This window comes from Heterocephalus glaber, unplaced genomic scaffold (assembly GCF_053883595.1).
Source record: "Heterocephalus glaber isolate CG9 unplaced genomic scaffold, H.glaber_assembly_v1.0 deba00001442, whole genome shotgun sequence".
In the NCBI taxonomy this organism is placed as follows: domain Eukaryota; kingdom Metazoa; phylum Chordata; class Mammalia; order Rodentia; family Bathyergidae; genus Heterocephalus; species Heterocephalus glaber.
In genome coordinates, this window is record NW_028258296.1 from 38,185,383 (window position 1) to 38,212,138 (window position 26,756).

Consider the following 26,756-nt stretch of genomic DNA (forward strand, 5'->3'; position numbering starts at 1 on the left):
CAGGGGCAGTCACCTTTTTGAGGTGCTGATTTCATCTTCTTTAGGGTCTTAATAATACCATACAGTGTACTTGTTTGTTATTCCAAAACTTAGTTTTCAACTTGAATACTAAAGTTAATAAAATTGATTGTGTGAAGGCTTCTTGTTAAATGAGTAGATCTTAGTTGCTCTTAACATAAAAACATAATTCTGTAAAATAATAGACATGTTAATTTGCTTCACTATAGTAATTATTTTTCTAACTATAAGTGTCCCATAACATCATGTTTTATTTATTTATTTATGTTTTTGCATTGGGGCTCAACCTCAGGACCTTGCACTTGGCGAGGCAGGCGGGGAACCACTGAGCTAAATCCCCGGCCCAACATCATGTTTTAAATTTTAAATATAAATTTATTTATAAAAAACATTTCTAAAGGCAAGGATTTAGCCTTTAGAATGTATTGAATTACACAAATTATGGTAAACATATAATCATAAATATTCTGTTATTTCAATACTAAGTATAATCACTGTAGGAAACAAGATTTTTTCTCGTATTTTTCAGAACATGCTTTTAAAAAGGAGGAATTCAATTTCTCTGTTTAGTTACCCTTATTTACTTTTATTTTAGCTTTATCCCTTCTGCAACTCCTTTTCCTTAATTTTGCAGCACCTTCTTCTAAACCTTATACTGGTAATGAAACAGTGATAAAATCAGCTTATATACTTGGAGTGGTGATGACAGTGACTAAGTCTCTAATCCTCCACATAGAGAAGAGCGCTAAAATACATATTTTATCAGTTATATTCACTACCTTCTTCTGAGGAGCAATTTAAAGTAAATGAATTGACAAACAGGTAAATCATCTTTTTTTTTTTTCTCAGTAGATCATCTTATCAGCATTCAGATAACATGTTTCCAACTAAGGAGAAGAGTAGAAGCATAAACACAGAAAGCTCCTATGATCCAGAAGTTATTGAGTAGAAAACAAAAATATTGGTGCCCTTGTCATTTAAAGACCATGCTGACCTTCATGGAAATGCTACTGTGAGAGAATTTCACTCTCCAGATGGTATGTAGCATATTTTAGATCACAAAAGTTAAAAATTCCTATGAAATATAAAGCACTGCTAGAATTTAAAGCATAAACTCTGAATGATCAAATGGGTCTTACACTGCTGCGTTCATTGATCCTTTGTCCTCACAAACATCTCTGCGTTTATTTCTACTTGGATATAAAAAGAGCTTACTGAGATCTACCTATGCTGCAATAGAGATAATATGCTTTACCTTAGAAAGTACAGTATGTGGCCCTTCCTAAAAATATTGTCTATTCCCTTGTTTGAAGTATGAGTACAAATTAGTGAAAAGAAGGTTCTCAGGATGCAGAAAAAAATGAAAAGAAATAAGAATTGTGATAAGGCATATAAGCTCTTAGAGAGGAGATGATAAGAAGATATAATAAAGAGGAAAATAGAGTCTGACTCTTCTGAGGGTTGCCTGAAAGAAAAGTGACAGGAAAGAGGTAAAGACTGCTCTACTGCATGACTGTGAAATACTGGACCCTTACTCTTTAGCAAACTGTCTGACTCTTCTCTTTTACTTTCTCCACACACCTCCCACCAGGCCCAAGATTTAAAAAAAAAAGAAAAAGAAAAGAGAAAGAAAGAAAGAAAGAAAGAAAGAAAGAAAGAAAGAAAGAAAGAAAGAAAGAAAGAAAGCAAGCAAGCAAGCCAGCCTAAAAATAAAAGGTTTTCACCAACCATCCTACTATATTAGCTTTAATCTCATTTTAAAGAAAAAAAAAAAACTGTTGGCAAGTGGATGACAAACATGGAGAAAGATTTTTTGGAGAAAACATTTTCCTTGATTTTGTTTTATGAAAGTATAAGTAGCAAGTTGAGAATTTGCTGTATGGCTTATGTGCATATGTTGTGTGTTTACATTACCTGTAAAATGCTTACCTAGTTTATGTTCAGCCTATAAGGAAATACTGCACTGCCTTCCTCTCTTGCTGTTTGGTCCCTTACTGCTTCCTGCCTTGTGTGTGCATCTAGTCATCTACTTAATGGTTCACCCCGCTGAGATCAGCAGACATGTCTGTGTTGTGACTGCTACCTATTACCAGTTCTCAGATACAACATCATGCATACGATGAACACTGGTTTTTGCTAGACCTTAAAAGCCCAAAGTGACAGCACTGTGTTGCTACAAATGTATCTGTCTTAAGTGAGAGAACTATATTTCTGAATATACATTCACTTCTAGTAGCAAAACCTTTAGAGAAATATAGACTTGAAATACCAGTTCTTTACTAAGAGAATCAAAATAGTGAATAGCACTTAAGACTAAATTTAGCATGTGTGTATGCACACAAACACACCTTCACACAAAAATTGTTTTTCATAGACAAAATTATTTTTATTTATTGGTCCTACTGTGATATAATTCTTTAAGGCAAAAATCAATGTTTTCACCTTTGTGTCCTGTGGTCTATCTTTTAGTATATCACTTAATATATACTATTCTATTTTATCTAGTCTATATCTGTCTTTCTCAGTAAAGCATAATCTCTCTGGAGAAAAAGTCCATTTTATGACTGTATAATTTCAGTTTAACAGATTGGTATATTCAAATAATTCTTTATTTGTGATCATTCTAAAAGACAAAAAACTTTTAGTAGCTTACAGAGAATACATAAGATATAAGAGAATATAAATAAGAAATAGGTAAGCAGGATAAACAGGGAAGCAAGTAATTCTTTATATATGAAGCCAAATATTAGTAATCTAAAATTGTATACTATAGAACAAGATTTTCCTCAACTTCAAGTTGCAATTTGTTGGGGAGCTATAGAATCAACTTAATGGGTCTTATCTAGCAGTTAAAAATTAATGAAAATAAAACTTAATGAACAATATTAAAGTATGTAAATTATTTGTACTTTTATGATGAGTTGTGCTCAGTAAGTTTCAAAGAAATCATAAAATGCACTCTTCTCTATTATGTCTTAATTTTGACTCCATAATTTCTGTGAGGAAAAGCGAAAAGAAATTTTGAAATGCATCATGCAGAGCAGTTAAAAAACAACAAGAGTTAAATATTAAAAATACCACACAAAAAATAAAATAAAATAAAATAAAAATCAGATTTTAGAAGCCAGGCATGGTGGCATATGCCTGGAATTCCAGCACTTCAAGAGCTGAGGCAGGAGAATTGCGCAGAGTTTGAGGCTAACCTGGGCTACATAGTGCATTCAAGGGTAGCCTGAATTACACAGCAAGAACCTGTCTGAAAAGATCAAAAGTAAAAAAGCAAATAAATAGATATAATCAGATTTTTAAAAAGAATTATAAGTATTTCTAAAGCTGTGGTTACCAAGATAATTTTTTCTAAGAATATTTACAAAAGGAATCTTGCATAAATTCATCTCCTATATCCTAAACAGATTCTTTGATTCATATGAATTTATACATCATAGTTTCTCTGAAAATAATACAATAGTATTGGATCTAGACCTACAAGAGTTCAATTAGCCCATTTTAATAGGGTGTTACAGCAATGCAATACAAATAGCCTGGTCTATATTTCTGAGTGAATGGTTATAAGTAAAAAGAACAGATGTAAATGTATTTACAAATGAATAGACTGACACATGGACAAGATGGATGATTATTAAATATACATTTGATTTCTATGGGTTAGAAAATAAAGAGAGGAAACGGTGAATAGGGCATAATTGTGACATATACAAACTACAAATATCATTTTCAATTTAAAAGTTGTTAACCTATCAAATCCAATCTTGAAGGCTTTTAGTTTCAGTTCATTGGTATTCCATGAAATGATAAAATTTATTATTCTTTTACTAACACAGAAATACGAAGCAAATCTGTTTCTTATATACTGTATTCTAGGAGAAAAAACATTAAGGATTCAATGGTCCATGGAAAAACATACATAGTCATCAGGAACTCAACTTGTAGGTTAGTTTAAGCAGTTTAATCTTTGATTCATTCAAAATAGGCAATGGTTATAAGGAATCTATAGAAATATTGAAGAGCTGGAATACTAGCTTTGCTAACTCTTTTTCTTTCAACAAAATAGTTTACAAGAGTACAGAAGGTCAAGGAGAATTGGAAAACTGTAACAAAAAGGGAAGGAAGGAAGAAAGAAGGAGGGGGAGGGGAGAGTCAGAGGGAGGGGCTCTGTTAAGGATTTGCAAAGTGAGTTCTTTACATATGCGGAAATGAGTTTATGTAATGTACTATCAAGGATTTAGTCTTCAGAGAAAGGACTATTGAACTGGATTGCTGCTTACTTTATCTAAGCCTCAGATATTCTGCATTAAAAATGGAATTGTAATAATATTTATCATCTCAATTTTTAAGTATCACACAAGGTAATGTATGCATAGTACCTAGCATAGGAATTGAAAGGACACATATTCAACAATATTTCATTTCCTTTTCTATTTTCTTTAGACTTTATATTCCTTATCACATTGTTTTCCTTAAAGAATTCATTACTTCAAATTCCTTCCCATCATATAAATAACATTGAATCTCCAACTCTCTCTGTTCTGTGAATTTCTTCTATATTTACCTTTATTTGTTCAATAAGTGAAAGGTAAAGTTAATTTGAGTTTGATATGTTTGTGCCTGCCTGTTATAAAATCAGAGTTCTATAAGATATTCTCAGACCTCCATTCCATATGTCTTATAATTTGATCATTGTTCTCTACCTTCATAGATATTTCCCTCTGATATTTTGCTGTTATTTTTTTGACCAACACTGGAAAATACTTACTACCTTTCTTGTTAAAGAAATTACAATTATTACCCCCACCCAAAAAAAGAAATCACAATTATTGATTTCATAGTTTGAATAGCTACTATAAGGTCTTAACTATCAAAAATAAAAGTAAACACAGACAAATTTACAGGATTAGTTAGAGCTTACATTTAAAAAATCAGGGTTTTTTATTTTAATCTTTATCATTTGGAATAAAAAAACTTCAAAATCAAATTTTCTATTTCAATGATTAAATATAGTGAACTGAGGCTGTGAGCACTTGTATGGTCTAAGAGTCATCATCATGAGGCTCTTCACTGTATTTTAAAGCAATTACAGGAATAACTCAGAGATGGTGTCTTTATTTTTGGTGGGTTCTCCCCCAACAATTTTGAGGAACTATTTTAATTGTCTGGTGCCTGCAAAATATAATATGTAAATTTTTGTAAGAATCAGAATTAATTCCAAATAAACTCAAAATGAGTACATATGCAAGATTTATTTTAGGAAAGAATAAAAGCTTTTAAAAATTGTGACTGAAAAGAGGTTCTGAAGTTTTATCTATGAATGAATGTTTTGTGTTTTTTCTTTGTCGTTGCAAAGAAGTAAAGTTATTTTAGGCATGGAAGGTATCATTAAACTTTCATTCCTTCCAAAACAAAAGCATGATGTCATCATTTTCACATCCCATAGCTAATCTTAGTAATAGATTCTACCATCCCATTTTCTCAGTGTTTGTTAACCTGGGCCATTCTCTGGCACACTGTCCCCCCTGCCATAATCCCGGGCTCACTATGATATTATGAAATTAGTCACTAAACTTTCATATCCACTTAGTATTCCCCATCTTGATTTTTATTCACTAAGGAAAAATTCTATTTTCCTTAAATTATTTATTTTAATCTATTTGCTCTAAAAAACTTCAAATATTCAAATTACTCCAGCTTCCCATTTTCGAGTTTCAGTAATCATATGCCCCACCGTATTCTACTTTAGCTTTACATGATCCAAAATGCTTAGCAGAGTGGCTGGTTCCTAGCAAGAATTCAACAAATGCTAGTCCTTTTTCCCAATGCTTGTCTTACATTTCTAAGCCAAGCTTCCTTAAGCACCATAATTTTCTTAATATGTTTTTGCTCTTAAATAGTTTTGTAATCTCTGTGAAGACAATTCAAGAGCCACCTTCTTCATGAACCTTCTATTGATTTCTTTTCCCAATGTTATTTCTTTTCTGTCGCTGGGCATACAAATAATAAATGTTAATCATCAATCAACTTATAGTGCTGTTTAGTCTTTGGCGTGTTTTTTTTTTCTTCAAAATTATTTATACTGTCACAGACTAATGAGACTAATGAGAGAGACAACCAATCAAATCTCAAGGCAATTTCTTAAGTAGAAGTCATAACAAAGAGCACTGAAAAGGGATAAATTTCACTATACATAAATGCCAACAAGATGCTCACAGGGGACTTTATGGAGACTAAACATCACAGCTTTATCTCTATACCGGAGTAGAATTTTGGCAAGTAAAAAAAGGAAAAATGGACCTTAAGAAAAGAAAGTGAAAAGTATAAAATATCTTCTCTCAAAATAGAAGACAACATGGTGGTTGGGGCCCAAGAAGTTCAGAGCATTAAATAGGATTAAAGGTAGTATTAAGGAAAATAAAATAGGCAATCGTGACTGGTATCAAATTGTGAAGATGACATTTGGCCATGAGAAGGAGTCTGGTTTCTAAAGGCACTGTGGAGACAGACATGAGATAGGCAGAAGCAAAGGAGCAGCATAGTTTTAAAGAGGCATTTTGAACTAAAATAAAATCTAGAAGTAATGAAAAGACTGACTGAAGGAGTAAGAATCGGAGTCAAGGATATCAGTTAAGACATTAGAAGTCAAGGAGAGAATGGAAAGACTCTGAAAAAAGTGGATAGTGGCAAAAATAAAGACAAAAGGGAAAAATTAAAGAAATATTTTGAAGGCAGAACTATCATGACTTCAACATACTGTGCATGAAAATGGAAAACGAGTTTTCAGACAACTTTCAGATGTTCAGGTTGGGCAAATAAGACCAAGAATGAGAAAAGACAAGTAAATATGGCTGTTAACTATCATAGTGACCTTTCAGAGAATCAGTGGCAACAAAAGTGAATTTGTAGATAAAGATGAAGACTACATTCAATATCTCTTGGAAAGTTGACAAAAAAGAAATGAAAAGCTAAAGTAAAATAGTAATGTTTACTCATTGCCAATTATCTCACAATGTTTTACTGGTTGGATAAAGGAATATGGATAGCGTACAAGATGGTACATTTTCATGTTTATGGAATGTTTTTATATCACTAACAAATGCAAGTGTCATCAAGTATTTTGACACATTATGTCTGTTTTCTAATAAATGACAGAATATTAAAAAATTATTTAAATGAAAGGAAAAAGATAAATGAAATAAAATAATGCAAACTATATCCTCTTCAGACCTTCCATGACCATGAGTTTCTATTATTCATAATTGATTTATTTCACTGGTAATGGTCAGAAGCAATATAGATCTTTTTACCTTCTGACAGAAGCATGAGCATATATTCCCAATCATCTAAACCCTTCTGTTTCTGTACTCATTAGTGCATGCAATTAGTAGGAACCAGGCACTGACGAATTTGATTGACATGTGTTTATTTTCTCTCCCACGCTGTGGGATCACAGCATGAGAGTAATGAAAAAAGCTGTAATTTGCAACCATAGATAGCATAGCTATTTATTATCACCATACTTACCACTGGACCTGGTGGGCCCTGGGGACCTTCTCCTCCTTTCAGTCCAGGTGCACCCTGGGCAAAGCAAAAATCAAAGAAAAATGAATAAATGTGAATTGAATATAAATAGGAGATGTATGATTAATAAAAAGAGGATGCCAGGCAATATTTCCTGACAGAAATATAAATACTTTATACATAAATTTAATGATATTAAATGATAATCAAATGCATATGTATGTATATTCTCTTAATTACTCATGTCTCTTTAGTTAAGGTATAAGAAAATGCATCTAATAAGAAATTCCATTCACTTTCTTTACCCTTATATTGATTGTACCTGAGCTCCAGGAAGTCCTCTTTCACCTGGGAAACCACGTAATCCTGCAGGTCCATCTTTCCCTGAGATACCCTGAGGACCTGGGTCACCCTAAAAAATATAATACACATCAGTCATACACATTTCTATGAACAAAATTGTGACTACCTCCAATCTACTGCTAAACTTTAATATCATTTGATAATAGGAATATTGTGTGGAATGACATACACATTAAAATGAAATAATATCTAGATTTAAAGGGTTATATCATTAAATGGTTTTATGGTCAGCAAGCTAACTGGTATTATATATTATTATTATTCAGTAATGTTTTGAAGTACAACAATGTTACACTAAATATTTTCCTGATTCTAATTTAAATATTGACAAAATATAGAGTCTCATGTTGTACCTTTGCACCTTCCTTTCCTGCAGCACCAGGAAGACCTTGCTCACCAGGAGGGCCAGGAGGGCCAGGATGCCCACGTTCACCTATTGGGCCAGTCTCACCGGTTGGTCCCTAAATTATACAAGCAAAACCGCAGTACATTGCTTCTTTACTTTAGGCAAATAGAATACAAACTCAAATATTGCTCATTTTCACAAAAGATGATGATTGTCATTTATTTTCATGATGTCTTTTTATAAAGCACTGAAGTAGCCTTCTGGCAAAAGTCTGAAAAAATAATACATAATCATAATTATAATAGCCAAGGGTACAAGGGAAGTGCATAGTCTACAAAGATATTTTCTTTGTCTAATACCAGAATTGCTTCAGAATGAGGCCAGTCCAATTCCATAGTAAAAAAGAAAAAGAAAAAACAAAGAAACACTTTGTTTTATAACTACAGTTTATCACATTCCTTTTTATGTAAGGTGTCAAATTAGCTTAAGGATGAAGAGTTACTGGTGCCAAGGTGTCAGGTACTCAATGAATCACTGCTTGATAATAAGCCTAGGACCTTGGGAACCCAAACAACAGAAGTGGTTCTCCTGGGAGTTTCCAAAAACTAGAAACTTCCCTATTGATAATTTATATTCATATGAGAAGTCGAAAGAATGTGGCAGGGGGATCCTGATGGCAGTAAGTTTTGTCCAGCAGTTCTTTGAGGCCTAAGGCTATAACAAATAGCCAGCCACAGTAAATTGCAGCAAATGCCAAAGTGAAAAATGCCAGGTCATTTATGTGTCCCCCAAGTCGTGCTGTTTTGTGGGGCTAGAGTATAATAAGCTTTCAAGTATAAATAGGGAATGGTGACCAGTTGCTCTCTATCTCCACTTAGAATAAAAAGCAAAATGAAGGATTTAACTTGAAAATATATAAAGGGAAAAATTCCAGATGCTATGGTTGCTAAACAGTAGAACTTTTTACTGAAGTTGCTTGCATAATAGTGTTCTCAGTTATTTTCTAAAACTGCAACATATTTTTTACATTTTGCTTTTGGATAAAGAACACATGTGCTCCAAATTTTGGCAATGTCCTCCAAGAGCATCACATGCTCATAGGTGGGGCTTTCAGGTTATTGGATTATGAGGGATAATACTGCAGTTGATTTGCTGCAAAAGGTAAGGTCTAGCAGGAAGAAGTGGGTCACTAGGGGTGTGGCCTGAAAGGTTTATCTCCCTTCTTGGCTCCTTTTTTTGGCTCCCTCACTTCTGTTTGCCATGGCATGAGCAGCTCTCTGCTGTGCTACCCTGTCTTGGAACCAGCTGACTATGAACTGTAAGCTAAGATAAACCTTTCCTCCTTTTATTTGTTGGTGACAGGTATCACACCCCAGCAATGAAGAAAGTGACAAACACCAGATATATATCATATATAGGTTATATATATGATAAATATAATTATAATTGGAAAGCAGTCCAGAAGAATCTAGAGCACAAAAATGTATGCATGCTTACACTCATGCTATATTTCCTTTATATAAGAACTGTTAAAATTTTCTTTTAGTTGAGGAATTATACTCTGAAATAAAATGACCACCCAATCCAAGCACTCTTTTTTGCTCTGTTACACAGATTTCTAGAAAGTAGATGTAGATTTTATTTCTCTGTATGTGTGCATGTATTATTGGATGTGCACGTTTGTGTGTATAAGTTGCAAAACATTGAGAACTAATTATAGGTGCAGAAAAGACTATGTAAAACAATTAAACTCTTGCCCAAATGTCCTTTCTCTTTTACTATGTTTTTAGTAATTGGAGTAAAATTCCAACAACTAAAAATGTTCTGTCCCCTCAACATGTTTTGTCAAAGAATAAAAACATTATTTTCTATTCACATGAGTTATTATCTATGGCTATGTAATTCCGTAATTCAAATATTGGTACAATATTTGAGAATTTCTGCCACCTACCATGAAACACACACTTGTCTTTGCAAATATTTCACATATGCTCAAAGAAAACAAGCTAATATTTTATCCCTGATATAACTGTTATGAAGACAAAAAATCTTAAGAAACATAAAATATATTGCTACAAATACTAAATTTTTAAAATATAATATTAAGATGTTTATATTTTGTTTTTACTATACTTCTAGACTTAATTTATATTCAAAATTTTGAAATAATTTTGTAATTTTAATTTTGAATTCCCAGTCTATTTAATAAAGAATTTTAGATTTTAAAAATATATACATGTGAAAAGTAGGTGGCACCACGATTAGACATTCCAGTGAAATACATTGTGGATTTTCTGATCCATTTTTCATTGTTTATTCTTCTTTCTTAATACAAGCAATTCAAAAACAGCTTTAATTACGTAATTGCTAAATTTCATTTGAGATTGGCAATATACATTCTGAGTTACAACAAAATGAACAGATTTTACAGGTAAGGTGAACATATAACATAAATATAAATCTTGCTAACAAAATTAATAAAAATACCTGTGGTCCAACAACACCTCCTGGCCCAGGGGGCCCAGTCTTGCCTTGAAACCCCTAAGGAAACAAAGTAGAATCTGTTAAAGCTATACACAAGGAAAACATAAATCTAAATTCTGTGAGATAGTTTAGTAATTCATGTTGAAAGTCACTTTTTGGCTAAAAATAATTCTGTTCAAATGCTCAAGTGTGAGTTATACACCAGCATTTAATTGAAATTTTGTTGTCTTTACTATTTCACATTATAATGTCATGGTTACTATCACAAACTTAAAAAAATAAGTATTATACAATGAAACTGAAGTAAAAATACACCCTTAACACTATTCCACAAGATCAAACAACATAGAGGATTTAAATGACCAATGTTTATGGATGAAATAAATGATAATCTTCCTGTATTACTTAAAATAGCTGACTGATTCTTTATACAGTGAAAATCTGTAGTATGTGATATTTATTCATTTCTTTCAAGTTCAGTTCAACAATCTCATAAAATAAAACAAAATATAAAATATTATAAAGAAAATGTGAAGCTTTTGGGAGTATACTTAGTATCTACATTTTTCTGGGCTACTCATAGATTACTCATTCTGTAAAATTGTATTAGAACAGATAAATTATTTTCATATGAGCTAAATTACATTTAACAATTACAGAAGAAAAAAGAATACCAAGAGGAAACTTCCAAAGAACAGAAATAAAACCACAGTATTTCCAAAAAAATTTATTCACTATAACATATAACCAGCCTAGAAATAATAGTTAGCAGGAAAGAATAGAAACTAGTAGTCCCACAACCTTCCAGACGATTATGATTGAATTAATTAAGGGAACAAAATTTTATAAGCAAATAAAAGGAAAAAATGTGTGTTTATAAGTATTATAATTGATGTTACAGGGAAAAAACTGATTTCTTGTATTTTAAAAATTGATTGATTTTTTTTAATTGATTGATTTTTAAGAACATCCAGATTCCACATAAGCTGTTATTATCAATAGCAAAATCAATTAAAGCTGAGAGAAATTATCCTAAAATTTATTTAACATTTTAAAATCAAAATCGCTGTTTGCTTATTTTATCTTTTCAGGAGCTCACAGGTTGCTGATCAGATTTACAAATCTATATAGACACACAGTAAACACATATGTATGCATGTCTAATATATGTGTTTACGAGCACAAATACACACATATACTACTTCCTGGATTATGCCAAAAACCTCCATTCTTACCTCTATGTTAGTAAAATAGTCTACCTGTTCCAGATGATTTCTAAATCTCTGTGTTGAACCCTAAAAGTCAGTAAGTACCTACTGGACATTTCTAGTTCGGTGAGATACTCTTTCTTCAATATTCTCAAAGTAATTTTTTGAATGTCCCCTCGGTCTTCATGTTCCTCTTGTGTTGTTTCCCTTTATTAAAAAAATAATTTGATATCCTAGGCTTAATTTGGATCTTCACTTGGTCATTGATCCTAGAGTCAGCTGAGGAACTCTTTCAAAATACAACTTCTTCTCTCTTGTCTAGTAGACTTGTATGATTCACACTGTGATCTCTTTGATGATCAAGTTTTTCAAATCAGGTTTACTTAGTTGTTTACATGAGACAGGATTATCATCTTACATAAGCAAATCTAATCAATTTATTGGTAACAACATACAGTGCCAAACAATATCACTGAGGAAGTTCAAAACAATCTCAGCCCAGTCTGCAACCTCCATCACAAACTTTGATTTGGAAATGTATTTCAGATTCTAGTCATGTTCACCTTCTCACCTTTCTCTGGTACCACACATCTCATTTGTACAATGTATTCCCTCTAATTAGATTACCCTTCAAGTTTGATTTGAAGGGATAAATGCAACTTTGAATTTAAAACAAAATAAATAAAATCTTATAAAGCTTTTTTTCTTAGTCACTATGACAGCAAGAATATCTCACAGAAATAATTATAGTAATAACTCACTGAAATGAATTTATTAAAAATCAATAGTTAATTGAGCAAGGTCTATAGACAATTTACAACCCACACATGCATCCTAAAAGGAAAGAGAAAAAGTTTAGCTGCTAGCCCACTTGTACAGCTGATAAGATCTGAAAGAGCTCTGCTTCAGGTCTGCTCATTCAAGAAACTGAGTGTTTACAAGTATCTAATATATTCGATGATTGGAGTCTGATAAATTGTGCACAGTAAAATTTTTATAGTTCAAAATGAAGTTTGTTTATTTGATATTATCTATAGTAATGCTACATTTACCATTTAATTTTAGAATAAGTTAATGTAATGTTGTTTAAACTCCCTGAAAACAGAAATTAATTTAATAGATGTATAGGTTAGTTTGGAAAATCTTCTGCTAAACTCAGTAGAAATGGTATTCTTATTCTAATAATCTCTAAAGGACTAAATTAATTTTAATATCAATATTGGATTTGACACCATGTCTCAGAAAGGTTTGGGTTGTTTCAGTGTCATAGAAACTATTTCTAATATTTCCTGCATGACTTTAAAAGCTTCAATATGTAAGAAATCAAGAGAAATCATGAAGGATATCTGAAGGGGGACAAGCTCAAATACAAAATGTAAAAATCATGTAAATATAAAAATAAAATATACAAAATAAAATATATAAAATATAAATATCAAATATAGAAGATTTTTTTCTTGGAAATTAGATAACATATATGTAAAAATCTCAGCCAGTTTTAGATTCTAACTCTTGAACAATGAAATCTTTACAATTCCATTCAGCATGGATAAATTGAAAGAGAAGAGTTCCTGGCTGTTGGGTGATTCACTTAATAATGGATGTGACACCAGGAATAAAATTTTTGAGAAATAATTCTGGCCTTTTCTATGAGAAAACAATAGATAGAAACATTCTTCCTAGAAGCATTAGCTAATCTGCTATTTTTCATCTTTGTTTAAATTTAAATGTTATATATGATATGGCTGCTTTGGATAGAAACAGAAACTATTAATTAAATTGAAGACAAATTTACCAATTATGTGGTAATTCTTTAGGTATCTACTCTTCAAAACACTTTATGAAAATAGTTTAGAATTATTCCCCCAAATATATATGACTTTGTAAAACATGAATGGCTACAAAATTTAAATAAAACTACATTTTCAAATTTGAGTATGGATCTTTTTTTAAAGACTTCATTTTTTCTTCTTATGTAACTATCATTCCCAAGAGGAAATTCCAACAATTTTATTCTTTGGTCACATTAGTTCATTTTTGATTCTGCATTTGAAGGCCATGATATTGAAGCCTATAGCCTGGCTAACATTAAGTTTTTAAGCTAAGAATTATCCTACATTGACTGAGACAGTAATTGGGTTATTAACACTTTGCTCCTCCCATAGCAGAGAATTAATAATATTTGAAGGTTTGTTATCACATATTTGATCATTTCAGAATTACGTTGTCAGGCTGGTAGAATGCTCTAAAGTGATTTTGTACCATGGAGTCAAAGGGATGCTGTATTGCAGCTTCCTCATGAAATCTGAACAAAGTTACCCAATAGTGAGAACCTAGAATTGGAACATGCCAACCTAGGAGCATTTCTGAATAGAACAACAGTCCACTGGGATAGCAGATTTGAAATGTAGCTAAATAAACTCACCAGAATCCTTAAGCTATACAGGAACTGCAAATTTTTCTTTTGCCTAATTATCCTACCTATGATGTTATTAGATCGATTTGTTTAATGTTATATTCCTTAGAGTTTAAAATAAAATTAAATTATATTTTTCAACCAATATATTCCAGACCAAATATACCTTTTTGGATCCAAAATCAGCAAATATCTCATCCTTTACTTCTGGACAGAAGAATGTTATATTATGTGCATGTCTTATAGTAGAGTGGTTCCATTTGATGGGGTGGATGTGATAGTTCCCGATAGGATGGACTTAAATAGACTCCAAGGAAAGGGCCAAGGCGACAATCTTAAGGAGGAATTAAAAAAATAATAGGGCTTTTCCCATTAGCTCATTCTTAAAGTGTTGGTGTTTCTAATGAGAACAATTTCAATCAACATCCTATATTTTCAGATACAAAAGGTGAGTCTATTTATTTATTTGTTTATAGGTTTTAATAAAAGGTTCAATGGAATTCTTCCTCCATTGTTCTCAGACTGATAGCTTAACTGGCAACAATGAAGTAACCTTCTGTGGACTGATGAAGTACTATAGAGAGAAAATTTCAACCAAAAACAGAGTTACTTACAGTTTCCCCTCGTTGCCCAGGGTGTCCTGGTAGCCCATCCTTTCCAGGTGGACCCTGAAATCACAAATATAAAACAACTTATGTCTTAAATATTGCTTGAATTATTTTACAATATAAATATTTTAAATTATTTCTTGTATTTCATTGTATTTTAATGTTCAGATGTTCTATATATGGTAGTATGCACTTAAATCCATTTAACATAACTCTATAGCTATGACTGAGACTAAAAAAACAAGTTCTGTTTTAAACGTTACATACTAAACGAATTTATTTCAGTTGCGCTTATCTTTTAAAAGTATATTTGCATGTGTTAGTATTTCTATTTTTTCAAAAACGTTAGTTCAGTACTTGACAAATGAATACTTTTCCCTTTTTATTGTTATCTGTTCAGAACTCATTTCTCTGTGCATTGAAATACAGGTAACAGAGAAAAATGGTGTCCTCTAGTGGTGATCCAAACATGTAACAAGAATGAAAAAAAGACTGCTTACAGAACACTATTTCTCAATTTGCTTCATGCTATAAATTTTAATCACTTCAAACTAGAATTTTTCTTAGGGGAGATGACTACATACTGTTCAAATATAGAAGCATCAGCATGAGATTGACAGAATCTAATTGGAACATTCCAAGTATTCAATCTATATGTCTATCTGTGTATACATTTTTTTTCAAGTACAATGATAAAACAATCAATTTGTAGAGGGACCATCAGTTCTATCCCTCCACCTGAATTTCTTCTAATTCAAAGTGAGGAGGGCATTTTTATCCCAAATTTTATAAAACTACATATTAGTGCAGTATTTCATTTAACAGCAAAAGTAATGTTTCTTATCAGTGTCATGTCTTTCCTATTAGACTGCATGCTTTTTAGGTATAGGCTTTATTGTATTTTTGATATTTCTTGGAGACAAAATGAGTGCAAGATCAATAGCTCACATCATGTTGAAAGATACATGAGCGACAGACTGAAAAACGTCTAAGGAAAATTAGTCAATGGCTTTCTTTGACAACAAAAATATGTTAGACAAGGGAAACAATTCAGAACAATATATACAAATATAAATGATAATATTGAGGTCATATGTCTTGATGGAATTTTAGGGGTTAGTCATAATCTATGCACATGGTTTTAAAATACAGAAATGCTTATCAGAAAATATATGTACAATCACTTTAGGAACTTTGCTTTTGGTTCTTTATGAGACTTAGCACAGACTGAACAGGACATTTGCACAAAAACTTTGTGGTTAAAAATCATATGCCATTAGTATCAGCATTACATTTAATAACAGCTTATTAGTGTTGTTCCTCCTCTGTACTAGAGATAACGATCTCTTCTTGATATGTTTGAAGTAATAAAACAGAACTGTTCAGTGTTAAACGGTGTCAAAAATTATTGCAAAAAAGTGGAGATTACCTCATCATTCAATATTTAATATGCATTCATACTTCAAAGTAAATACTTCACCATTGATTTGTGTGTTCATTAAAGTTTGGGCCATATTGTCTAGTCCAGATATGCGGAATCGTACACAAACTTTAGCATGTATCAAATCTATCTGGCGCATTTGCTGAAACACAAACTGGGTCCCTCTACAGAGTTTTGATTAGGAAATGTGAGACGGCATTTCTAACAATGCAACAGATGCTGCTGACACTGCTGGGCCACAGAATGCATTCCAAGAATCTCTGTAGTACAAAAGTGGGTAAGTTGATTCTAGTTTAAAGAAACTAAATAGGCCCCCACCCCCAAAAAGAACAGAAAACAAAGTCTGCTCTGTGTCAAAGAATATACAAGGATGAAAATGAAGTTCTTCAATTAACTTTATAAAGATATTTATAATGATATTAAAAAAGTACATATCAACCGGATGTGAGCCTATAATCCCAGTACTCTGGAGACTGAGGCAGGAAGATCATCACAAGTTCGAGGCCAACCTGGGCTACATAGTGAGTTCAAAGCCAGCCTGAACTACATAGTGAGACCCTGTCTCAAAAGTTAAAGAGAGAGAGAGAGGGAGAGAATTGATTTAAACAAATTTTATAGAAAGGATATTATTGAACAAAAATTACCTTTGCATTTCCTAAGGAAAATGATTGTAGAGACAAAAACATTTTGAATAAATAAATCTTAATGTTACATAAGTAGTACCAGAATATTGGAGGGTGTTTAGGAAATTATAATTAAATAGGAATGGAGGATTCTCTTTGGAGATGGAAAAATAAAAGGAAATTCCACCTTACCAAATATTTAATATGTGGTAACAATTTTAATGTCATTAACAATAAGCACTTTGTAATAGAAGAGTAGTTGAAAAAATAGTATTCATATTGTTCAGGTCTTTGATGTACTTTAAAAGAACACTTAATCAGAGAAGCTTGAATTATATTCAAAATAATCTGTAAACTTCATAAATTGAAAATTTATTCTTGACCTTTACTTCAATTTTATTTTACAGGGATTTTATCAATATTTACATATAAAACTTATTTAAAATATAACCCATGACTCTCAGAAATATAGAAATATTGTTGAACGGAGACAGAGAGAGAGAAAAAGAGAGAAAGGATGGGAAGGAAGGAGGAAGGAAGGAAGGAAGAGAGGAGAAACTATGACACTTACAGGAGGGCCTTTTGGTCCAGGGAATCCAACTGGGCCCTGAGGTCCTTGAGGACCCTAAAAAAAAAAAAAAAGCAGAGGAAAAAAATTAACAGTATGTCTTAAATGATACATTATTATATGCTGTATTTTATTTCTATAGGTAAAATGCAATGTAGTATTCAACTTCTTAACCATAGTGACAGTTATGAAGTGCAAAATGATGAGTGTTGTTAAAATCAAAGCAAATAGATTTGTCACTATTTAAAATTGCACTTCACACTATTCTTTTTTTATTTCTGGAAGACTAAATATTTAGAGATCATATAAAAAGTAAATAGAATATATATGAGTTGAGAAATACTACAGAATTTTTTATTTTTACTTTTAATATTGGCTGGAAATATTCTAAGCCAAAAGAGAAGATATTTCAATTCACTTCTATGGCATTCCAGAATGACAATAATTGACGAAGAATTTTTAATCTTTTTATTGTTTATTTTTTATATAGAATATATTTGCAGTACACAAAGATCACATTTATCATGGGGAATTTTTACCTGTAGAAAATATATTTTAATCTTTTTCTTTCCCATTCTCCTCCCTTCCCTCCTTCCCCTCCTCATTTACAAAAGCTTTGTTTCCATTTTTTCCCTTCCATTTTCTTTTTTTTTTAAAACTCTTTTCCCTCACTCCCCTGCCCCACCCTGTTGTTTCCTTTCCTGTTTGAATATGTTCTTTGTGCTTTCCAATGTCTATCATCCATTTTGCTCCTCGTTTACCCTTAGGGTTTCTCACACAAGGGAAACGATGCAATATTTAAACTTGTGTGTCTGATTTATTTCACTTAAAATTATGGTCTCAAAGTGCACCACTTACTCAAAAAAATCGATTCTAAATATGTTCTGGCTCTAGTCAGATATAACTAAGTGAGAAATAAGTGATTGTTTAAAAAAAAAATGATAGTGGGCCGGGGATTTAGCTCAGTGGTTCTGGCGCCTGCCTTGCAAGAGCAAGGTCCCGAGTTCGATTCCTGGTACAAAAAAAAAATGATAGAAAATACCTTGCACTAGTCTATTTAAAATATATTTATTTTTGAGAATGTCAATATCTCATTTAATGTATAAACTTCTTTGATAGAAAAAATAAAAGAAGCTTATTGTATAATTATTCTCATTAACATTCAATCTAAACATGTATCATTCTTGGCTTGATGCTTAATGAATTATAGTATTCAAATTTCATCCTTATATATCCTTAAGTAGCATAAAGTAAACCCTAGAACAGTGATTGTATTGCTGACAGAAAGGACGGGTAAAAGACAATCCTATATTGGCACAGAACAGTCATTGTATTTACAAACTAGATATATAAAATAAAATATAATAGAAATACAGTTTCATAAGTAATGGAATTAGGGTAGGATTTATGTATTTTCTAATAAAAATGAAGTTTGCTAACAATGGGCTTTGATAGAATTTTATTTTTTGAGATATCAGTTTAGCCTTTGCAAGGAAAATTTCATTGTCATTCTACTGTCAAGGCTAGTCCTGATATCACCAGAATTTTGTCACTATTAACATCTTAAAATAAAAAAAAAAGAGGCTATAGTATCTTTTCAAGATATCCCACCCTATACTGTAGGGTATGTATTTTACATTTATTTTTTCCTCCCTTTTTACTTGGCCCAGACTCGCTATGTGGAGCCCATCCTTCCCCATTTCTTCTGGGTTTTTCATACCTTTAATAAATGTGAAAATTTGCCACCAAAACAAACAAACAAAAAGGCTCAAATTTTTTCATGTAGTTTTTAAAAAGGTAGCATATAAAATTAACAAAACAATAGGCATATTTTACAAATTTATACACTTTTTAAATTGACATTAAACTACAGAACTATAATTCTTAAATATAATACCTTAAGAAAACTTTAAAAATCATTTTACATACAAAAATTTAAGATCATATTTTATTTTGTGGCAAACTCTACTTTTCTAATTTCCTAAAATATCTTTGCTTTATAAAATATAGCTAATTTTAATAATCTATATTTTTTAATTTAAATTTCTTTAAGAAAGAAACATTTTCAAAATCACTACTTCAGAGCAAATAAAGAAGAAAAAACTGTCTTGCTTTCTGAAATTCCAAGAAAAATGTTCACATTTTCTTTTTGTATTAAAATATAATAGCCCCCTTATCTTCAGTTTCACTTTCTGCAGTCAGTTACTTATAATTAGTCCTCCTTTGAAATTATTAAATGGGAAATTCCAGAAATAAACAATTTATAATTTTTAAAGTGTGAACTGTTTTAAGTAGCACAACAAAAATGACATGTCCTTCATCACTTTGTTTAGCATATCCAAGGTATATACACTAGCCACTCATTAGTCTTAGTAACTGTCTCAGTTATGGATGCCCTGTCAGTACTCCAATGGTTATGTTCCAGTAACCCTTCTTTTACTTAATAATGGCCTTACAGAATAAAAGTAGTGGTGCTGGCAATTGTATTACAGTATGTTAAATTCTACTTATTATTAGTTATATAAATATTTTACTGTACTTGATAAATTAAATTTAACCATATGTATATGTGTACGTATAGGGAAAAATACAGATTTTATAAGGTCCACTAATGTCAGCTGTTTCAAGCACCCATGGCTTGGGACAAAAACCTGACAGATAAAGTGGATCCACTAGAGTTTTTGGGTGAGGTAAACAAGTATTTAAAGACTCAGTATAAATATTGTATTGGAAACCAACTAGGGTCAGCAGATAATATATCCAGTGTCTAGCCAAATTTGAATTTTAGGTGAATAATGAATAGTCTTTAAAATGCATTAATTACTACAAATGACATAGTTTTGCCAAAGTTACTCAATGCTTATGTAAAATTGAAATTTAATTAGATATTTTGGTTCTTTATTTTTATTACTTATCTTGATAAGTCTGGAAATTTAAAAACCAATTGCAAGCTATATTAACTAATTTTAATGACAAGTACATATTATCTTCAAATCATCTTTATGAAGGATAACATTTAATTTGCAGAATCTTTAATAAAAATACATATATTCATATATAGTTAAATATTCATATGTTATTAAAGGAGTCCTTTGAAATAATCAAAAATAAGAATTGTAATTTTTAATTTAATGTTATCACAAAATTCTCTCCCTGAACCTACCAATTCATATATTTTGAAAAAAATATGATGTAGTATTACTTCAAATATTCTTCAAATTGTATGCTTAAGAGACAAACTAAAATAGTCAAAATATTTAAAACTCCTTTCAAGTAAATGAAGGCAGATTAGGAGAAAGGTAACATCTACTAGATAGAATATAGAAAGTATGTTCTTTCTATATATAAATGGAAAATCTATTAATATTGAAAATGCATCTTTCTGAATTAAAAACAAAACAATTTTTCTTTGATTCACAAAATGTACTTTTCTCACTCTCAAAGAATTTTTATACTTATAGTAATCACACTGGTGGGTCACATTATTGTTTCCAAATTAAAATGTAGTATCACTAAAAGGGCATTTACTTTAAAGTGATACAACTAATTATGAAATTTTGGAATGCATAAACAAATCACATAAAAAGGGAATGGTTTGTGCTTTAAAAAACCTCAGTTGTGCTGTACTTTTTTATATTGTTGGGCTCTACATCATGATTCAACCATTTTAATTAAACTGTATCTTCTTATTAAAATGGTTTTAACCACAAAGTCAATCAAATATATGTATTATTTATGAATTCAAAATGTACAGGATGAATGGACTTAATTTGGAAAAAGTCCATCAAGAATGAAAATAAATTTGAAAGTTTCCCTTACATCTCCTACTTCCCCTTCTCCTTTGGACCTTTTCTTCCTATTTCACATTATCTATTATTCATAAGTGAAAGGAAAGAAGGGACAGGAATAAATATGAGAAAAGGAAAAAAATGGAAACAAAGATTTTTGTTTAGGGAGGGGCAGAGGGTTGGAAGGGAGGGCAGAGGAATGGGGAAAAAAATAAGAACCAAGATATATCATGTAAAGGTACAAATTCCCAATGATGAACGTCATCGTATTGTGTACCTTAAATGGACCAATAAACCTACTGAATTAAAAAGAAAAACCAAAAAAAGACAAAAAAAAAAGCACACACACACAAATAAATAAATTTAAAAGTTTAAATTAATATGTGCAAAAACCATACAGTAACTCTAGGTAAATGTTTAATATTGTGTTTTATCTACTTACATTTTTGTCACAAACAGAATTAAGTTTTACTCATTGCTTCTTACTCAACAACTATTACTCATTCCCAGTTTTGAAAAAAATATATTACAAGATGTTTGTTTTCTTTTCACTAAATAACCACTATGCTTCAAATAATGATATTCCAAAATGTATTAATATGACTACATAATATTGAAATATATTATAGAATAATAAGAAATGATTCTAATTTCTTTCAATATAATACAGACATCTTTATTTAAAATTCTTGCAAGAGAATAACATTCAAAAATTTGGCTTTTATAAAAATGTTGCATTATACCAAAAAAGCCAACAAAGGGTATATTTGCTCATCTTATTTCACTTTATTTTATATCAATTGAAAATCAATTTATTAAATAGTTTTTCTATTTACTGGAATAAATATTTTATCTTGAATTAAAATGTATATCAATTGTGGCTTAATGGCCACTGATAGCTTGCATTTTACCAGAATAATGTTGCTGCTTGCTCCATAAACAAATTGAGTATTTATATAAAAAACAAGAAAAGTGGATAACACAGTATAGGTATTTTAAGCATATTTGGAATTTAAAAAATTGTGGCCTAAATTAAATGTAATATCTTCGACAAATTAATTACACACATCATTTCTCTCATTTCCATAACAAATTAGTTGTATGTAACAATCAAGCTTTTGATTGATATGAGAAGTAAATTAAAGAAGAAGAATTTTTTAAACTGTGGATGAATGTGTACACGTATCTCTTCCAAGAAATGTAAACACCTGCACAAAATATTAATTTTCATTTTATATTATGAGGTTGTATCATACTTACTCTTTCACCTGGAGGGCCAGGAGGACCATCACCACCTGAAGTTCCCTGGCAAATAAAAAGCAAAAAGAGAAAGAAAAGCAAAAAAGAAGAGAAAAGAAAAGAAAAAAATCAGCTTTGATTCTTTTTGGCTGCATCGATCCTCCAAAAGGGGAATTTGCTGCAACAATCAAAAGGAAGGAGTTCCCACAGTACCTTTGGCCCTGGTTTCCCCGTGGGACCTCTTGCTCCTCTGGAACCTCGAGGACCCTGCATATGAGAGCAAAAGACAAAATAATCCAATGCTAAGCAAATGCAAAGGCACAAAAACATTACTCTGCAAAACTAAATACAAAATGAAAATCACTAGTTTAAATAAAGGCGCTCACCGTTGGTCCACGTTGACCTCGAGGGCCTGGTTTGCCAGCTACTCCCTAAGAAAGTTCAGTTCAAATAATTTCAATATGCAATGTACCACAGTAAATTATGAGTCAACTGTTCATGCAGAGACATTTTCATTAGCTAATTCCGGACAATGTATTTATCTATCATACCCGTGCACCTTTCTCCCCATTGGCACCCGGGAACCCAGGAAATCCAGTGGAACCCTGAAATTATAAAAATATGGAACATTGAATATGGTAATTAAAATTTGCAGGGCATAAGTTGTGATTCTTTTCCTGGAAAACAGTGATTCTTAAATAGCTGATGTTTTTAAGTCAGAAAATATAATTATTAACTATATATTTAATTTGAAGATACTGTATGATCTCCATTTATGTATTTGAAAATAAACTTACAATGGCATCTGAAATCCTGGAAGCAGGAAAACATGAATGGATAAAACATATTTTAGTATTTATCTTTAAAAGTAAAATAATTAACCAAATATATTTTTAATTTTAAAATAACATTAGAGGAAATTTCATGTAAAATATATTTTAACTCAGTCTCCATGCCTGATTCAATGCTAAAGAAAAAAAATGATATTTTCATCTATATGAATAGTCAAACATAAAAATAGGGAGATTAATAACTATTTTTGAGTTAAATTTGTATTTGTGTACATATCACTTTTTAGTTGAATATTTTAAACTTTTAGAACTGAATTAAATCATATACATGGAAAAATCTCCCTCCACATTTTTCTTTACCATTTGAATGTGATTACACTTAGCTGGTAGTCCAAGTCAGAGCTTTAATACTAAAATTTTGTGTTCGGAATTCTGAAGATCTAAATTCAAAACCTAGGTCTTTCATATATCAGCAAATTCAGTTGTGTACATTTTTTATCCCTTTGAGAATATTTTTTCTTCTACAAAATGAGGGCAGTAATTACATGTTATGGTTATTTTGGAATTTGTGGGAGACTGGAATAAAGAATGTTGGGTACAAAATGGTAGTAATAGATAATTAATAATGATTATTATCAAATGTAGTACTAAATAGAAATATTATTTCATTTAGTCTAAAACTGGCTACATTTTACAGATGGAATACAATAAAATCCATTAACTAAATCCTATAACTTCCCTTTGTGCATATGCTCAAGTTTTTATCATGTCAGAGAGTCCTTTGATCATGATTGAGACTGGTTTGCTTCTTTATTAAATCAATAAACAAGAGTACATTAGGGTTTAAATCCCATTCCTTACTTGCTAACTGGATGTGCCTGAAGATGTTGGAGGGTTTCCAAATATTCAATTTTCCTACTCAGAATACTGTATGGATTAAATGCATTATGTCCAAAGTCTCTAGCAGAGGGTAACAGACATTCAAATTTGTAGATACTACCTCCTGTAATAAGAGAAAAAGCATTCTCCTCTGACTTCAATACCTTCCATGCTTTTTTGAATCAACTCATTTATACTGAACTATCCTCCTAAAAGTAATGTGGTGAGTGGCTCCTCCATATCCAAAAAATCTTAAGTGTTGCTAAAAATAAAAACTTATCAAGTCATACTCCAGAACTACTGAAACTGAAAGATTCTATTGGGGGGAAACCCTGGGAATCTGCTATTTAGGTCATATGTACTCAAATGTTTGTGAATACTTGGAAGTTGATTCTTAAACATGTACAGTAAGAAAGAATAGGGAAAAATAAAGTATTACCAACATGTGGGAGATAACTAGCTCTATCCCAATTTCAAAGTAGTGAATATTATATACTTAGGTTATAATAATACTTAGTAGAAAAACATCTGATAAACTTTCAATGTGTGAATATTCTAAAAAGCTAACACTGAGTATAATACAATATGGAAATAATTTACATGAATCAAATTTTATTTGGCAACAAATATTTAATTATGTATCTATTCGAATGCACTAGGAACACTTACGTAGTCAATTAAGCACATTGTTCTTATGCCTAAATTTATAATACTCTTATTGTCTTATATCATTTTTACTCTAGGAAATTGTGTGTAAAACAACACAAAAAGGTTAATGTACCAATTAAGCAGTTTATAATATGTGGGAATCAATTTTTTCCTTTTTCCATTTAAAAATTATCCTAAGAAAATGCACAAGTTCTATAAAAAGATAGTACCTACCTACCTGCTTTTGAATGGAGAAAACAAAAATACAAGATGATAGTCAAAAGATAATAGTGATATTATCTCAGTCAATAAATGTAAAATTTTCAAAATTACTTTGAATGCTGTTTGAATTATAAAATTACACTAATTTAAAATAAACATCATTTTGAAGCAGCTATTAACGTATAGTACATTTTGTGGTGCATATTTGAATACCTATTAAAGTTGATATTGCTTCTAAAACATTGAATAAATTAAAGTGTCTAATTATAGCCCTTACATTGCTTCAAAGAGATTAACAGCCAAATTTCACTTTTAGTATAATCAAGACATTGTTTAAAATTCATTGTCTTCCATGTAGGGAAAAAAATGTGAAGCTATCTTTGATCTTTGATGTGCCCTACATTTTTGCTTTAGAAATGAGAAACCTAAAAGCTTTTTGATCATTAAAAAATACTTAGTTATGAAAAAAGCAATATAAAAGATAATGACTAGAATACCAGGCATTCAGGATAAAGGGTAAGTTTGACTCCTCTAGAAAGAAATACATCTCTTTAGTCATTCTGTTACATTTTGCTAATAAAAGTAATTCAAGTAATATTGATTAGAGAATTGACTTAGAGGAACCAAAAAAGGATCAGAATTTCAAATAAGCTCATAAAATAAAATTGTACTTATTCAAGTAATATTATGACAGTTTTCTATATATTTAAATAAAAATGAAAGAACCTTACAATTGTAATTCAATTGGGGAAATAAAAGAATTCATGAACTAGTCTAAGGATAGATAAAGGTCATGGGTTATTTGGTGAATGGCTTCATTAACTCATAATATTTGTGAAAATTCTTCACATTTGAATGAAAAGCAACTGATGACAGAGCAATCAATATATTAGAGACAATATTTAAAAAGTAAAATCTATTAATCACTACTTTCTATGTAAAGACAAATATTTATGCTTGTATTTTTTAAAAACACAGATGGTGTGAATCTTATCTTAGAAGGGATAAAATTATAATATTTGCAAACTACTACACAAAAATAATTTTTCTGGAATCTCAAAACTTAAAAGACAACACGACAGAAAAACCTAAAGTACTGTTATTATGTGATGATGATTTGACACAGTGCATGGAGATCACATTTGTTCAGGGGGAGGACACTGTATCTCTCACTGGTTACCTGTGAAAATTATTAATAAATGTATATATGAGGATACACATAACTAGGATTTACGCTATGATTGAACAGGTCAAATTTGGATAGGGAGACAGAGTGATACAGATAGAGAGCCTTGTGTACATATACTTAAAACTATAAACTATGCTGTAATTGACATGCTATAAACATGAGTATGCATGCATGACTGCAATACTAGTATTCAACATTTACATATTAATTCATGCAGCCACCTTAATGTAAATAATAAATGTATCAAGTGCAGCCTTAGCAAAATTTTACAATTAGCTAGAAAAAAACAATAGGACACCAAGGTAAACATGAAATTTTAAAGCCATCTTTTTTATAATTGAGCTATATAAATTTCAAATATCCAAATTTCAGCCATGATGGTGGTGTATACCTGT

General features: G+C 30.9%; 1 protein-coding gene across 7 annotated transcripts in view; it reads right to left on the reverse strand.

Annotated features, from left to right (window-relative positions):
* Col11a1 (collagen type XI alpha 1 chain) overlaps positions 1-26,756 on the reverse strand; it is a 702,155-nt gene that overhangs the window by 61,443 nt on the left and 613,956 nt on the right. For all 7 annotated transcript variants that reach the window (XM_021247828.2, XM_004869152.4, XM_021247827.2 and 4 more), the window contains 10 exons: positions 23,184-23,237; positions 23,019-23,063; positions 22,846-22,899; positions 22,654-22,698; positions 17,609-17,662; positions 14,980-15,033; positions 10,745-10,798; positions 8,265-8,372; positions 7,871-7,960; positions 7,552-7,605 (listed from right to left, as the gene is read on the reverse strand). In XM_021247828.2, the coding sequence (XP_021103487.1) occupies positions 7,552-7,605; positions 7,871-7,960; positions 8,265-8,372; positions 10,745-10,798; positions 14,980-15,033; positions 17,609-17,662; positions 22,654-22,698; positions 22,846-22,899; positions 23,019-23,063; positions 23,184-23,237 (612 nt within the window). The remainder of the gene's footprint in view (positions 1-7,551; positions 7,606-7,870; positions 7,961-8,264; positions 8,373-10,744; positions 10,799-14,979; positions 15,034-17,608; positions 17,663-22,653; positions 22,699-22,845; positions 22,900-23,018; positions 23,064-23,183; positions 23,238-26,756) is intronic.